Genomic DNA, 14624 nt, shown 5'->3' with positions numbered 1-14624 from the left:
GAATACTGTGGAAAAGACACAGTGGAAGAACTTTTTCCCCCTCCTTTCTCCCCACCTGAAAAAAAATGCCTTGTTAAACAGGCTGAAGTTTTAAAATGCATTTATTCTACAGCAGTCTCACCGAATCAGCGGCACTGCTTTGGAGTAGTAATATTTATAACTCGCTGCTGAAATCTCTTGCTTCAAGACTTACTTTTTTCTCCTCTGTCGCATGTCCATAAATCTCACATATCAAGCTGTTTTATTGGGGTTTTCTAGCACCCATAATCTTTTGTGTAACTGATTCTGCCTCTTATTGTCTAGTACCCTTTCCCTGAAATCATTCCAGTGTTCAGAGTCAAGTTGCTCCCCTCCTGTGTTGTTCCTGCACTTACAAGACCCTGGACACCATTAAAGCAACTGACGGGTTGAAGCCCAGCTGAGTTGTAAATGTGCTCATGGGTGTTCTAATGTAAGTGTATCCAGAAGGCATGTTGAATCAGAACAGAGGTCTTCACGTTGGGCTGCATTATTCTCGACAGTCTTATGAATATTGATAGCAGCCTGGTTAAGATCACATTCTGCCCAACTCTCCCAACACTGCATCGTACTTCCTAGTGCAAGGGTGGGGCATATTCCCTCACAAGCAATCTTCTTCATGGCAGGGGTGGGCAGGGCCGTTTGCAAAAGTGAACAGAGCAGCAGATGCAACATTCCTGCCACACACGAGCCAGAAGGTTCTACAAATCTCCCACATCACTAGATAGCTCAGTTGGTTAGAGCACCAAGGACACAGTTTCGATCCCCATATGGGGCAGCTGCATATTCCTGCACTGCACTTCAGCTAGATGATCCTCGAGGCCCCTTCCAGCTCTGCAGTTCTGTGATCCTGGCAAGAAAGAGCCTTTGTCACTGTTCAACAACAGGTTCCAGCCAGGCAAAAGCATTGGAGGGGAGCGAGCAGCAGTGAGAGTGAGTGGTGCCCTGGAGAGAATCTAGGGGGATGCATTTGGCCCATGAGCCAGGGCTTCCCCATCCCTGCTCTGTTGTGAACAAGATACACAACCCAAGTTAGGGCTGTGCCTATAGGACTGAGGTATCTTCACGGCTGTGGTCATAAGGGAGCTGGCTTTGCCTCCTCCCCTTGCTGTACCTGTGCGCACCTTTTTCCTCTCTGTGTGAATAAGTGCTTGATTCAAGGTGCTGGTTTTGAGCTATAAAGCATTAAACGGCTCAGGACTGCCGTACCTCAGGGAGTGTTTCTTTCCATATGAACCGACCTGGGCCCTGCGACCATCATCTTAGGTGCTTCTTTGTGTGCCTCCTCCACAAGAGATCCAGAACATGAGAACGGGCCTCAGCAGTGGCTCCCCTAGTGAAATTCTCTCCCGGGGAAGTTCGGCTGGTGCCTTCATTATATAGTGGTACCTCGGTTCTCGAACGTAATCCATTCCAGAAGACCATTTGAGTTCTCTGAAACATTAGAAAACCAAGGCGCAAAGGGCTGTATGCAAATTCAATTGAGAAAATTTAAAATTTAAAAACACGCAGCAGAAGCCGTTCGATTTCTGAGGCGCGTTCAAAAGCATTTACTTCCAGGTTTTTGGCATTCAGGTTCCGAAACATTAGTCAACTGAGACGTTTGAGAACTGAGGTACCACTGTACACCTTTAGGCACCAGGCGGAAACGTTCCTCTTTAACCAGGCCTCTGGCTGATTGATATCTCATGCCCTTTTAAATGTGCTGGGGGGGGGGTTATTGGTTTGTTTCTGTTCTTGTTTTTCTTATGCATTTTGTGTTTTTTTATATTGTAATTTTATGTTGTGAACTGCCCTGAGATCTACAAGTATAGGGCGGTATACAAATTTAATAAACAAAAAATAAAAATATTTGTTGTGGGGGAGGGTGTGCTATGTTTGGGGTCAGTTTTGCAGTATGGGTAAAACTTATTATCTGCCTCTGAGTGGATGAGCTGGTCTCTTGACTGGGTCTCTGGTGAAAGTAAATTTTGCCTCTTCCCTTCTGTTGTGGTATATAGGACCATGTTCCAGAAACTTACCCTCTCCCCGTACCCCATTAAGAGTTGAGTTTGGGAGGGGGCAGGGAATATAACTCTGCAATCCTCACTAATTTCATCAACAGCATGTTGTTCAGATGCCTGATTATCGTCTTCTAGAGCAACTACTCTATTCCCAACTTAAGAATGGAAAGTGAAATACCGGTAGGCAACAAAAGAGGTTTAAAGACTCTCTCAAGGCAAATCTTTAAAAATGTAGTAGAAACACTGACAACTGGGAAACACTGGCCTGCAAGTGCTCCAATTGGAGAACAGCCTTTACCAAAGGTGTCATGGACTTTGAAGACACTCGAACTCAGGACAAAAGGGAGAAATGTGCTAAGAGGAAGGCACATTTGGTAAACCCTCACTGTGATCAACTCCCACCCAGAAACTTATGTCCCCACTGTGGAAGGATGTGCAGATACAGAATTGGCCTCCACAGTCACTTACGGATTCACTGTTAAGACCATGTACATGGAAGACAATCTTACTCGTCTACAAGTGATTGCCAAAGAAGAAAGAAGAAGAAGAAGACTTCCAAATGTATCTCCATGGCCAAAGGTCATGGAGGCTAGGAGGTGTAGTGCAGCACATCTGGAAGGCACCAGGTTGCAGAAGGCAGAGGGGCTTTCCAACTTCCCATTCATGAAAGACAAACCAAGCCTCCATCTCTCATGATTTACCTAGTTCTCACTCATTGCATTGGCACTACTGCAGCAGTGAAGGAGAGAGGAGCGCCCCATCATGCCTAAGGAAGGGGAGGGTATAAAAACAAAGCATGAGGGGCCATGGCTTGCCACATCATTGCCATTTGGTCCTGCTGCCCAAAGGCAACCATTGTTTGTAGTGATGGTCTTTTACTGTAACCTGCAATGGTAAGTCTTTTGTTGCCCCATGATGACTGCTTTTTGTTATCCTGGTTCTATGCACAACAGGTGATGCAATAAGTAGAAAGTTAAGTTAATAAAAAGGATAAGAAATACCTAAAAGTTTTATTTTATTTTATTTTTGTTCGTATTGCAGGAACATTTGAACAGGCTGTTCCTATTAGTTTTGAACACTGTGCTTTCCTGAGCATTGTGGGAATTAGAATATTTTGAAGTTGGCAGTTTGGTTCTGTTTCATATTACTTCCATTTTCCCCATAAAAGAATCTGAAGAAATGCCACAGAACTTGATCAAAGTTTTGACTTGCAGATGATTGAGTGATTTTTTTTTCTTTTACAGGTAAAACTTTAGCCAAGAAACTGACAAAAAAGGTAAGCAAAGTGCTCCTGCTGTTTTTCAAGAGAACACTTGTTCTTTCTGCTACTTGTTTTAATGGATTCCTGTTTCACGACTAACTTGGTATTTATTTTGTTTGTTCAAAGGAGGTAGATTCGACTCTAGGAAATGTTGCAAAGACTAAACCAGGGCCAACTTTTTTTAGAGACCTCGGAGATAAAGGTAATGGCTTAAGTCATTAGTGGAATTTGTTTCTAAGGGAACACTGTTCATTTCTAAAGATGAATTCTCAGGGTCTGGAAATTCTTATTGATCTGTGTAGGCTGAAATGAATTATTTCTTTAGGTATTGTAGCTGTTTGTAAGATTGGGAATGTAAATTTAGAAAAGGGAGGCATATTTACAAATTCATTACATTACCCCAAAGAAATCTGGTTAGCAAGCAGGGAGACTTGAAAGTCTATGGTTCGTGTTTTTTTAAGGAAACCAGGATGCTGGAGAGCAATAATTCTAAAAATCATTTTTGAAGTGTACTACAGTATGGGAAACCATGCGATCCGTTAGGGGTCCCTGGGCTACATTTACATTGGGGTATCATTAAATTGAGCTGTGCTCCATGCATTGACTAGCTGGTACTAGAGAAGATCTGCATGGCAATGTGCTCCAAAAGACTTGGGTGCCTTTGATTTGACATCCCATGGCCAGTGACTAAAGTGTGGCTTGCATACATTACTTTTATATGCAAAGGATAGCTGTCACCCAGAGAAGGTTGTGAAATTCCACCAGAAAAGGGCTGGGGGCAAGTGGTCGAGAGGGTGGATGGATCCTCAGTTCCGCTAATAGCAGGAGATGATCCATATCATCAACAGAGCATCTGTCTAGGGATCTGCCAAACCAACCCAAACAGCACAGACGGAATGTACCCTGTATTGAGAAGAAGGTACATAACAGCTTGCACACAAAAAATGAAACATACACATGCCCTTGATCCTATGTTGTTTGATCTGAAGGAAAACCGAAAGCTAGGAATTAGGGCCCCTTTAGGGAAAGACAGCATGTCCTGTTACTACATGGGCAGAAGCAGGGAGAACATTTGTTTATGTCCATAGCTCTTCTAATTCCAGCTTACATGTTCTTAAGACTTGTGTGAATCTGTGATCTTTATACAGGCTTAACATTTCTGTAGGATCCTTGGTTATCTTCAGTTACGGTGATGGTATTCCACTTTATTGAGCTGCTTATTTGAAAGGTAGAGATATTGCATGGAATCACCTACAAGCGTAGTTTATTTATTCAGCACTTTTTGAATGGATTTGGGCTCCCCCTCCCACCTCCTCACTAAGCCACTTCACTGTTCTCTAATTTTGAGGCTTCACTCTTAAAACATTATGGATTTTTCAAAGTGGGGAATCTTTATTTCTAAGCATCTAGAAGAAGCTGGGAATCCACAGTTTACCCCATACCAATACCTTATCAAGAGCATGAACACTCATTGGATTTTAGTTGAAGACAATTATGCCTCCTAGTGGAATGTCTGTAACTCCCCATTTTATCATTTATTGTTAATTTTGTGTTTTGTGTGTATCTAAAATTTTTGATAATTGCAAGTATAAACGTCACAATTTTTAGCCCTCTTTGTTAGAAGTAAGAAAATAATTACACTCAGATTAAAAGGTTTGGTTCATGTGTGCTGCATCATCACCATCTCACTGTGTTAAAGTTCTGTAATTTTTAATTCTGATCACATGGATACATGATTCTTTTCTTTTCTATGATTGCACCTTTGTAATCTTTGAACAAAATAAATTATGTTTGCTGTTTTGAAATAAAGCACATTCCAGAAAGGAATTCCGTTTAACATTGGATAGAATTCTCTGGCAGGTCTATGGAACAGCTAAGTAAAAACTGTGATGAACTATTATGAAATTGAGTCCACAGTAAAAATGTGCTTCGAGTCAGCCAGATGTATGTTGACAATAATAGGATCAACCACGGACAGAAAAAATGTAAAATACCTTGTGACTTTCAAAAAAACCCAAACAAATCCTTAAGTAGGTTTAGTAAAAGAATTATTTGCACAACTTTTCTGAAAATAGCCTATTGCAGTGTTGTACTTTCAAACTGTAAATAGCAAGAGAACCCACACTTTGAAGTGTAAAACAGTATTTATTTCATTTAAAGGAAATGAATTCAAAAGGTTGGGAGCCATGTGGAAACGGTATAAGCTTACAACATAGCACCTGCTCCATGTGGGGGAGGTAGTTGTCTTTAACCACTCGCTGGAGCATTTAAACCCAGGTTTTACAAGTGGTTACTCTGGGGCTTATTTGTTTATTATTTCCATTTCTGAATCTCTTCCTCTGAAACATATTGAAGCGATTTAACAATAAAAACAGCAACAATTAAAACATATATGAAACAATCAAAACAACTGCATATATAAAACCATTTCAGATCCAATACAGATACAGGCAGAATCTAACCACAACATGGACCTGAGGAGTGCTATATTTCAATTGAGGCACAGGTTAACGGCCAAAATTCCTATTGCCTTTTGCTTCCATTCCAATCCTGTGAAATGGAACTGACTGTATTCAGTTGCCTCGCCCAGCTATGACAAAGTTGTAAGGAAAAGTCAGGAAACTCAAATTAAAAGCAATAGAGTAAGAGATGTGCTTTGAACATTGCAGGGCCACCATGAGAGGCACTCTTCCTTGAGTTCATCCCACAGCACTTGTGTAATGTTGAGAGACCAACAACTATGAGCCAGGTTCCCCAGAGTGCTGAAGAAAGACCCTAGCTATCAGCCCTGCTTTTGAAGTGGTGGATCTGGAAACACTACATGGTTATCGTTGGAGCAACACAGAGAAAAGTTGTTTCCACCATGCAGACATAACATTTTAATATTCCCCGTAATCTGACATAGATGAGTAGCCACTTTGATTCCTCCTGCTTCTGGACAGTGCTGGCGCTAAGACGACATAGCGCACTGCAAGTTCTTAGAATGCTACCTATCTAAATTCATTTACGAATTATTGCTGGCAGAGTGCAGTAAGCAGGAATATTTTTTGCGAGTCATAAGGAAGGCTGTTTGCTTATCAATTTGCTAAATGTAAATTAGAGAAATTGCTTCCCTGTAGATAGTGGAGTTAAAACATCTGCTTTTAACAGGTTCTTCCATTATGCAGGATGGTATTTGGCTTGCATGTTAAAAGTAGCCTGATTATTTTTTTTAAGTTACTTATATGAGGCCACTCTAAAAAAAATCAAAAATCCTCAAAGTGCTCTTACAGGACAGGAGGGATGCTTCAGATTCTTTTGTTGAAACCATACTTCTTTATATACTTCTCTATCTTTAGCTGGCATGTTGCTATTTTGACACTGTCGCATCTTTGTGTTTGTTCAGGCTGTTCGTTTAAGTCGGCCTTTCAAAGGGAGGTGGTGGAATTTTCCTTTAAAAAAGGAAGGGGGGAAACACTTTCACCTTGCAGAAAGGACGTGTTCAGACCTTTTTTCTTTTTCTTTTTTTAAGTGAAGCCTCTTCTTGGCTCTGGGCCCAGCAGCCCTATCAGTGCAATCTAGCAGCTTGGCAGCTTTGTGTTGCCATATTCCCCTTGAGACTTAGAGAAAATCTGGTCTTCGCTTTTCTAAGACTGCCAAGGGATGAAATACTTTGATCCTTCAGAGTAACGTTAGAGTAGCTCTCCTCCCAGGTACTAAATATGACAAAGCACACTTAATTTATTCATCCTTCGTATAAACATGGAATATTTTCTGCGAAAATCCAAAGATTTAGTGCAGACCTTTTATTAATGCAAAATAAACCCAAGTCTCTTAATGAGACATCAACATGACGGGGGATTGTAGAATAAGAAGTTCACTGCCAGAGCACTAGAATGGGGAACAGAAACATCTGACGACTGATAAATAATAGCGACTACCTCCTTTATTTGTTACGCAGAGTTAAATGGAATAATCTTTACAAAAGTGGTTGATTATGCAAGCCACATTAGTATCCTGATTCTGAATTCTGTAATTTTCACATTTTACTGTTTTGTTTCAGGATTGATCTCCTACACAGAGTACCTCTTTTTGCTGACAATACTCACAAGTAAGTAGTTTGCTAGTTAGCTGTATATTGTAGTATGAAAAAATCACTATTACTAGCTTCCATGTCACTAGTGAATTTTCTTATAACATAAAAATCCAACTTCAAAGTTCAGTCAATAAATTACTTGCAAGAGTAGCGATGAGTGAAACAACCTTCCCCTCCATTCTTCTGAAATTGGAACAGCTTGGAACAGACTAAACAATTTCCACGCATACTGGGAAATGGCTTGCCTTATTCCAGGGAAATGTGGGGCAGGGTGGGTGTTTCAACAGGATCTGATTTAACTCTAGAAATATGACAGGGCTGTGTACTTCTGTTAAGCACCCATTCACCTACCGTTCTCCCAAGCTCCTTCCTCCACCCACCTGCTTATCTTGCAGCTGCTATAGCTCTGGAGGTGGCAGCAGGAGGGGAGAAAGAGGGGGAGATCCTCCCCCACCCTCACCCCACGTGCCTGGCACTGAGATACAAACAGCACCGAGGTTGAAACTCTAGGAAACGGTAAGGGGAAATGAAAGGGTTTGAAGCTCACAGGTCAATGGGAGTGGCAAGGTAGAAAGAGCTTGGGAACCATAGTGCTCACTTCGTACATCAGGCCTGCATTTTGAGCTGCACCAGCATCCAGCCACCCCACCCTCTTCTCTCCCTTTCCCCAGAATGCCTCTAGGCTCACATGGGCCTAGAGGAAAGCAGGAAGGTGGGGCAACTGGACACCTGTGCCTTGGCTTCCGGCCGTCCCCTGGAACTCCAAAGGAAAGGAAAAGGGACTGTGTTGCTGCCTGGTAAACTTGGAACTTGGGCAACAACAGGGCATGTGTGTCTATTTTCCTGCAATTTGTTTAGGGTGCACATTTTGCTTGGGTTTTGCACCTGTTTGTTTGGGGTAAGGGTGTTTTGCCTGCTTTTTTATTTGATTGTTTTGCCTGTTTGGAGATGATACTGGTTGAGAGAGCGTTTGGGAAATGGGTGGGTATGTCCAAACTGAACAGGTTTTTTTAACACAATCCACGCAAGTTGTGCAAACTAAAGTCCCATGTCTATGCAGAACCTCCATGATCTGCCACAGAAAACGGTGTTCTGTTAGGTAGCTGCAAAGACAGAAGTTCCTGTCTTTGGCATGAACTCAAAAGTTGAGTTTCCAAACCAGGAGATGAGTTGGTCTGAATTTTCTCATTTCTGTGCCCCCATCAATCCCTAGGTCTCAGGAGCTTTTTTTGAGTTGTACTGTCATGCTTTTTCTTTTAATTCGCAAACTTCTGTGCACCCAATGAGTTCTCATGACATAAAGGTATGCAGGAATCGCTGTCTACCTTATATTTGGCTGGCTGTGTTTCATTTCCAAATTCAAATGCGGGCAGCCACCAAAGTTTGCTATTCGAAGGAATATATGTATCATATAATGCATACCCGAGGACCATTGGAATTGTATCACAAATGTTCTAGGATCTCTAGAGCAGGTATCTCATTTTTAATGACAACGTGTCCTCCTTCCTGCTTTAACTTTTTGTTTCACCTTTAATGTTAACTAATACTATTTGTCTTACCCATTTTGCTCACTATTCATTCGGGTAAGGTAAACAGATGAATTCCAGAACAGTCTGTGCGCTTACTGATTTTGATATTCACCCATATCACTTTACTACCTAGCCTTGTATTACAAAATGAAATACAGCAATTGAAGGATATTGAGTAGGAGCTATTGTTGTAGGCATCTGTCTGTCTCAGGACAATGGAGTGCACCTTCGGGAGTAAAGTCAAATTGCTGCGTTAGCAACACCAGGGTGCAACCGTGGGCAGTGTGTATGGAGGTCCTGCGCTGCCCAGATGAGAAGCCTCACTGGAAAGCAGAGCAATACATTTGGCACCAGCCTGGCTGCGGGAGTTGCTGAAAGGCCCACAAGGCAGAGGAGGTTTAGGATCAGAGTTTATCTTCTCCTAGATGGGCTTTCCAGGTTGACAAACCCCATCTTGTATAACCACATGAGTGGAAGTGTTACACATTACTGGGAAGAACCATGGAGATAGTTGCACACCAGTCTCCATGGTTCTGCAGCATATCCAGTCCTGTTTGTGAATGTGTGGCCGTTAGTCAGATAATTTGGACTATGAAACAGAAGGGCTGTCTAAAGCTCTTCTGACATGAAATATTGGTAGGTAGACGCTCCTTAGGGCTATTATTTTTAGGTTGGCTGAGACTCCAAGTTTGCAGTTTTAATTACTCTTGAGTCATGTTTTGAAGGTTACTGAACAGCTATAAAATCTAAGGATTTTGTTTTTGTTGGCTTTTGTAAAATGAAAGCTGAGATTCTGGAGAATCACTAAGTGGCCAAATCAAAATGAGGGAGAATTATGCAACCACATAAACATGTTTTACAAGGGTCTTTGTAAAGTGTCACTATAAAGCCGATACATATATGAAATATATTCCCTTTTTCCTTAATAGTACTGACCTTCTATATCTTGTATTAAGAAAGGAGTGCAAATCTGCCTCCTGTCATATCATACTAAGCCTTTATAAACCTCTTTTCCCAAAAACTGCAGTTATTTGTTTATTTATGTATTTATTAAAGTATTTGTAATCCAGATTTTCATAAAAGTATATTGAAGCGGTATACGACATACAAAGTTGTAATACGATCAGAGAAAGCATCTATAAAAATAACATTTAACGCATCAATAAATGCTGGTTGGTTAACAAGAGAAACTCATATTGCAGAGGACTATCTAAACAATACAGTTTTCAGAAGACGTCTAAAAGAAGGCAGGGATGGTTCCTTGCAAACTTAGTTTTCTACCATCTAAAAAAGAATGTCTTGCTTTTTCCAGTAAAGTGCCTTTTCCTGATAGATTTTGAGTAATATTTTTGTGAATAAACATCGCTTGTTTCAAAATGAGCGGTTATGGAAATGGTTATGACTAAATAGACAATGGGTAGTTTAAAACAGCTTTGAAAATGATGCCAGTTTTCACAGGTTACTTATGCAGCAGAATAATCAGGCTGCAGCAGAGGGAGAGCAGGGCCAGTCCATTGACACTGCTGAAAGGGCAGTCCCAATCTGGTTCTTTCTCTCCCTGAACTGTTTCCATTCCTGCTGGTCATTATAAGAACTACTGTTTAACTTTCAAAGCTGGTCTCCGATTATCTTCCTTCTCCTTCTCTCTCTTTCCCCCCTTTTTTGTCATGTGGATTGTATTTCTCTGAGCAGGAACTGACTTGCTTTTATTGATCATACATAAACTGGTTTGGGAGCATTCTTGGCTGATGAGCAGGGTACAGATTCTTCAAACAAAGAACACGAGGTTCGGTGTCGTCACGTTCGCTCTTGTGATTTTTCCAAGGTTGAAACCGGTAGCAGTTCTTTGACTTGCATGGTACCTCTCTGCCTCTTTCCCACTCCCTTAAGAAGAGCTCCCTGCCCTTGTGAGAGGCAGTGTGCATTCTTTCCATCTCTTTCAAGGCTAGGAAGACCCTGGGTTACATTAATTTAAAATATTATGTTAAAAATAGTTTTCAAAACTTGCAATTACAAAAAAAAAACCACAATCACAAAAAACAGGGTGAGTTCTGAAAATATTTATCCCAGGTGTCAAGAGACGGGGTAAAGAGGTGCATCAGTGAAGATAGAATATTTCAAAAAAAGAATAGTAATCTGCTGGACAGAAATTCTTACCTAAGGCAAATTTAATTGTGTGGGGTGTTTTTGTTTTCCCTCCAATTTTTTGTATTAGTTTTCCAAATTTATAACAAACATATCCACAAACATAAAAAGAAAACATAAACAAACAAACAAACATATATCCTGACTGTAGAAATACCACTTTTGTTATCATTGTTAGGTAACTTCCTCGAATCCCCCTGGCTGAGTTTCCATATAAATCATTGTAGCAGTTTTCCAAAACAGATTTCACATAAAATTTACTTAGTCCATTAACATCTTTATTTCTTTTCATTTTGACTTTTGTGTGGGGTGTTTTGCATGGACATCATGGACCAAGGAAGTCCACAAAAGCTGCACCTTCTTAATGTGCATTTATATTTGCCAGATAGAAACACTCCGGTTGCAGCACCAGTTTTCCCATGCAGCGATTTAGGAATAAAGCAGCCATCATTTGCCATTTAGCACCAACGTGTATTGAGTGCTGTTGGAACTTGTGCTATGAGGTCTCAAACGTTGCTGTGTTGAAGAAGTGGAAACCAAGGGGCATCAAAGCAAACTCTTTCCCACCCTTTTTCAAAGGACTGAATGATATTATTTCCTTGGTATTTCAAATTGATTGAATGTCAAACACAAAGGAGCCTCTGTCTGTGGTGGAAAATCCATTGCTCCTATTGTGTTAAGTTATCATATCCATCATTTTGAAAGAAAATGTCAGCAGGTGCTAGTATCTCCATCTTCATCTAACAGGTTTCCCATTTCAATTCGTTCTTGGTGCTTCATAGCTCTCAAGTATATTTATGAAACCTTAGTTTATTAGAAGCTACTAGATTATTCAAAGCAGCTGCCGTGCTCTGCTTTTTATATCCACATCCCACAGAATCACCTCAGCATTAAGTGAGGCTTTGGGCCTCACTTTTGAACTTGCTGTTTCTGTTTTCATAGTGGTTAAAAGGCAATCTTGCATGCCCAACACAGTTACAGTGAACAGGATTTTGGGAAGACTGCTTTGGACTCTCCCCAGCACCACCCAGTTGATACTATTCCTTTCCTTTTCGGAGTTAAGTAAGCTGTTCCAGTCAATAGCTAGCTTTTCTTTTTTATATTTTTTGCAGTCATTGGGAAATGGAAAGGTTCCTGCACTGTAGTAGGTCCTTGTTGTGGTTGGATTCCATTAGTATGAGGACCCTGTCTGCTCTCAGGAAGAGGTGTATCCCCAAAAGGCAGGCTGCCCTACATCCACTAGAACAAGCAAGAATTTACTAGGAAGGGCAAAATTTGAGGCCCTGCTTCATTTCCCAGTAGAGGAGGATTAACACGTTCCCTACTCTGAAGGAAATGCTTAGCCACTGGACCTCATAGCTGAATAATTTTGTGGAAAGGTTAGTCTGGCCCTGCATTTATATCTACTGTAAGGTTACCAGATTTTTTTCACTGAATCCGGGGACACTTTTCAACTTCAGTGGATTTTGTATGGGGACTGATTTGTAAATCCGGGGACTGTCCCCAGGAACGGGGACGTCTGGTAACCTTAATCTACTGTATATTGCAAAAAGACCTGTTTTAGTATTTTGAGGAAGCCGGAGGTATTTTCCGTAGATAGCATCCAAAGGTAACTTCCACCAATAGTCATTGTGAGTGTCTGAAACTCACATGTTAGAGTTATTGTCTGTGTAATTAAAAGCAAGTGCATTGAGCTTTTCTTTGAACCTCAGTTATTTTATAAATACATACCATTGGGGCTGCATCATATCAGATAAGAGTGTCATCTTATGAGCCGTATGAGCAGCTTTAGCTCCTATGTATTACGCAGGGCTACCTTCTTATCAGCCTGTTGCAACAGATGGTATGCATCACTTTGGAATAAATCATTCTGCTTTTATTCTCCAGTGACATTATAGGCTACATTCACATTATTACTGACTCAAAGAATACTTAGTAAAATGTTTAGAACGAAGCATTCCACTAGGAAGAAATCAACTGTCTCTAAAATGGATTCCTCCTTCAAGATTAGCACACTGTGACAGTGCTGTTTGAAATATATATTGATCATTCATGAACGATAGTTACCTGCTCAAAATTCTGGGGATTTGAAAGTCATCTAATCAAACTTCTTAAAAGAGACAGGATCCCTCACAAGCATTCCAAACACTTTATCAGGCGCTTGAATAGTATGCAAGAAAGCTATAGCAACTATTTAGGATCAATTTAGGTATACAGGGCTGTGGTTTTTTAGGGCTTTCAAGTCAGCCAAACACTTTGAATTGAGCTCGGAAACGTACTGGGAGCCAATATAGATCCTTTTAGATCTTTCCAAATCTTGTTTCTCTAGTTGTTGCTGCTTTGACATTGGCTCAGTTTAGAAATCCCATTTCTGATTTTTCAAACCATGGTTTGAAGATCCACTTTTTAATTAGCAACATGCTGGTTTGCCTAATTAGGACGTCACCCACCATGCACCTCCCCTATAAACTGTTTTTAAGCTAGACTTCTTGGAGTGCAACAAAACCACTACCAGAAACTCTGCCGGTTAACTTTAGTTTTAGTATTTATGTACTTCAGCCTAAATTGTTGGTTTTTTAAAATACTCTGTATTAAATACTCTGACATGCTCTGTATTCTTTATATTTGTATTTCCAGTGTTCTCTGTTTTGATGCTTTGAATGTTTGTTGTGAGCCGCTTTGGGCACAGCTCATTGTGGAAAAGCAGCATATAAGTAAAACCAACCAACCAATGAATCAATGCACTTCCACAATACCAGAGATTGAATTGGTCAACTTTTCCTTTTTAAGTACACAGTGCCGCTCCACTAGCTTCAGAACACCTTCGCACATGCTTATATAGTTAACTATGGATCCTCTGCCTTCATATGAAACTGGAAGCATCTGCCCATTTATGAGGAACTGGAGTAGCAGGGAAGCATTATCTTACATGTAAAATATTTCTGAATAAATCTGTATGCTATGATTCATTGCAGAACCACAGACTGGATTTCATATTGCTTTTAAAATGCTGGATGCAGACGGCAACGAACATTTAGAGAAAAAGGAATTTTTTAAGGTATGGAAGACAGTATTTTCAACCCCCCCTTTTTAATTTATGGAATTACCATATAATTTAAAAATGAAAAGTGCAGTTGATCAAGACTGTTCCTTCCTCATCTGCTTTTTACACAAGAGATCATGTCTTCACTTGAACAACTGAGGAAATTAAAACCTTTTGCAACCCTTTTTCATTGAAGTTCTGAATTAAATCGAGAACATTTTTTAAAAATCAGATTTCCTATTTTTACATTTGGATACAGGTGGCAATGAACGTATAGCAAACCTGCTGTTCCTTAACTAACATGGTTGATCAAGAACAGTGCTTTGGTGTCAAAAGCTAGGGTTAAGAGTTTATTTAATTTTAAAATTACGATTATTTATATATGTGGAATAGACGGATCTATATCTACCCATACAAGCAAAACTGCAGAAAATCCATCACTAGAGAGAGGCTTCCATTGTAGAAATGGAAAGAGAAGGTATATTTAGCCTTTTTATTATGAATACTATGAAATACACACTTGAGGTCAAAGTCAAATGTGCAAGCCTTT

The 14624-nt window shown here is 40.4% G+C and overlaps 1 protein-coding gene across 1 annotated transcript in view; it reads left to right on the top strand.

Annotated features, from left to right (window-relative positions):
• Positions 1-14624, top strand: part of MICU2 (mitochondrial calcium uptake 2) — a 64312-nt gene that overhangs the window by 32392 nt on the left and 17296 nt on the right. Inside the window, exons 3-6 of the mRNA XM_053385864.1 lie at positions 3266-3297; positions 3409-3484; positions 7325-7372; positions 14007-14089. Coding sequence (XP_053241839.1) covers positions 3266-3297; positions 3409-3484; positions 7325-7372; positions 14007-14089 — 239 coding nt within the window. The remainder of the gene's footprint in view (positions 1-3265; positions 3298-3408; positions 3485-7324; positions 7373-14006; positions 14090-14624) is intronic.

This window comes from Podarcis raffonei, chromosome 4 (genome assembly GCF_027172205.1).
Source record: "Podarcis raffonei isolate rPodRaf1 chromosome 4, rPodRaf1.pri, whole genome shotgun sequence".
NCBI classification, from domain to species: Eukaryota; Metazoa; Chordata; class Lepidosauria; order Squamata; family Lacertidae; genus Podarcis; species Podarcis raffonei.
The sequence above is the reverse complement of the archived record's forward strand: the minus strand, read 5'-3'. Positions and strand labels throughout refer to the sequence as shown.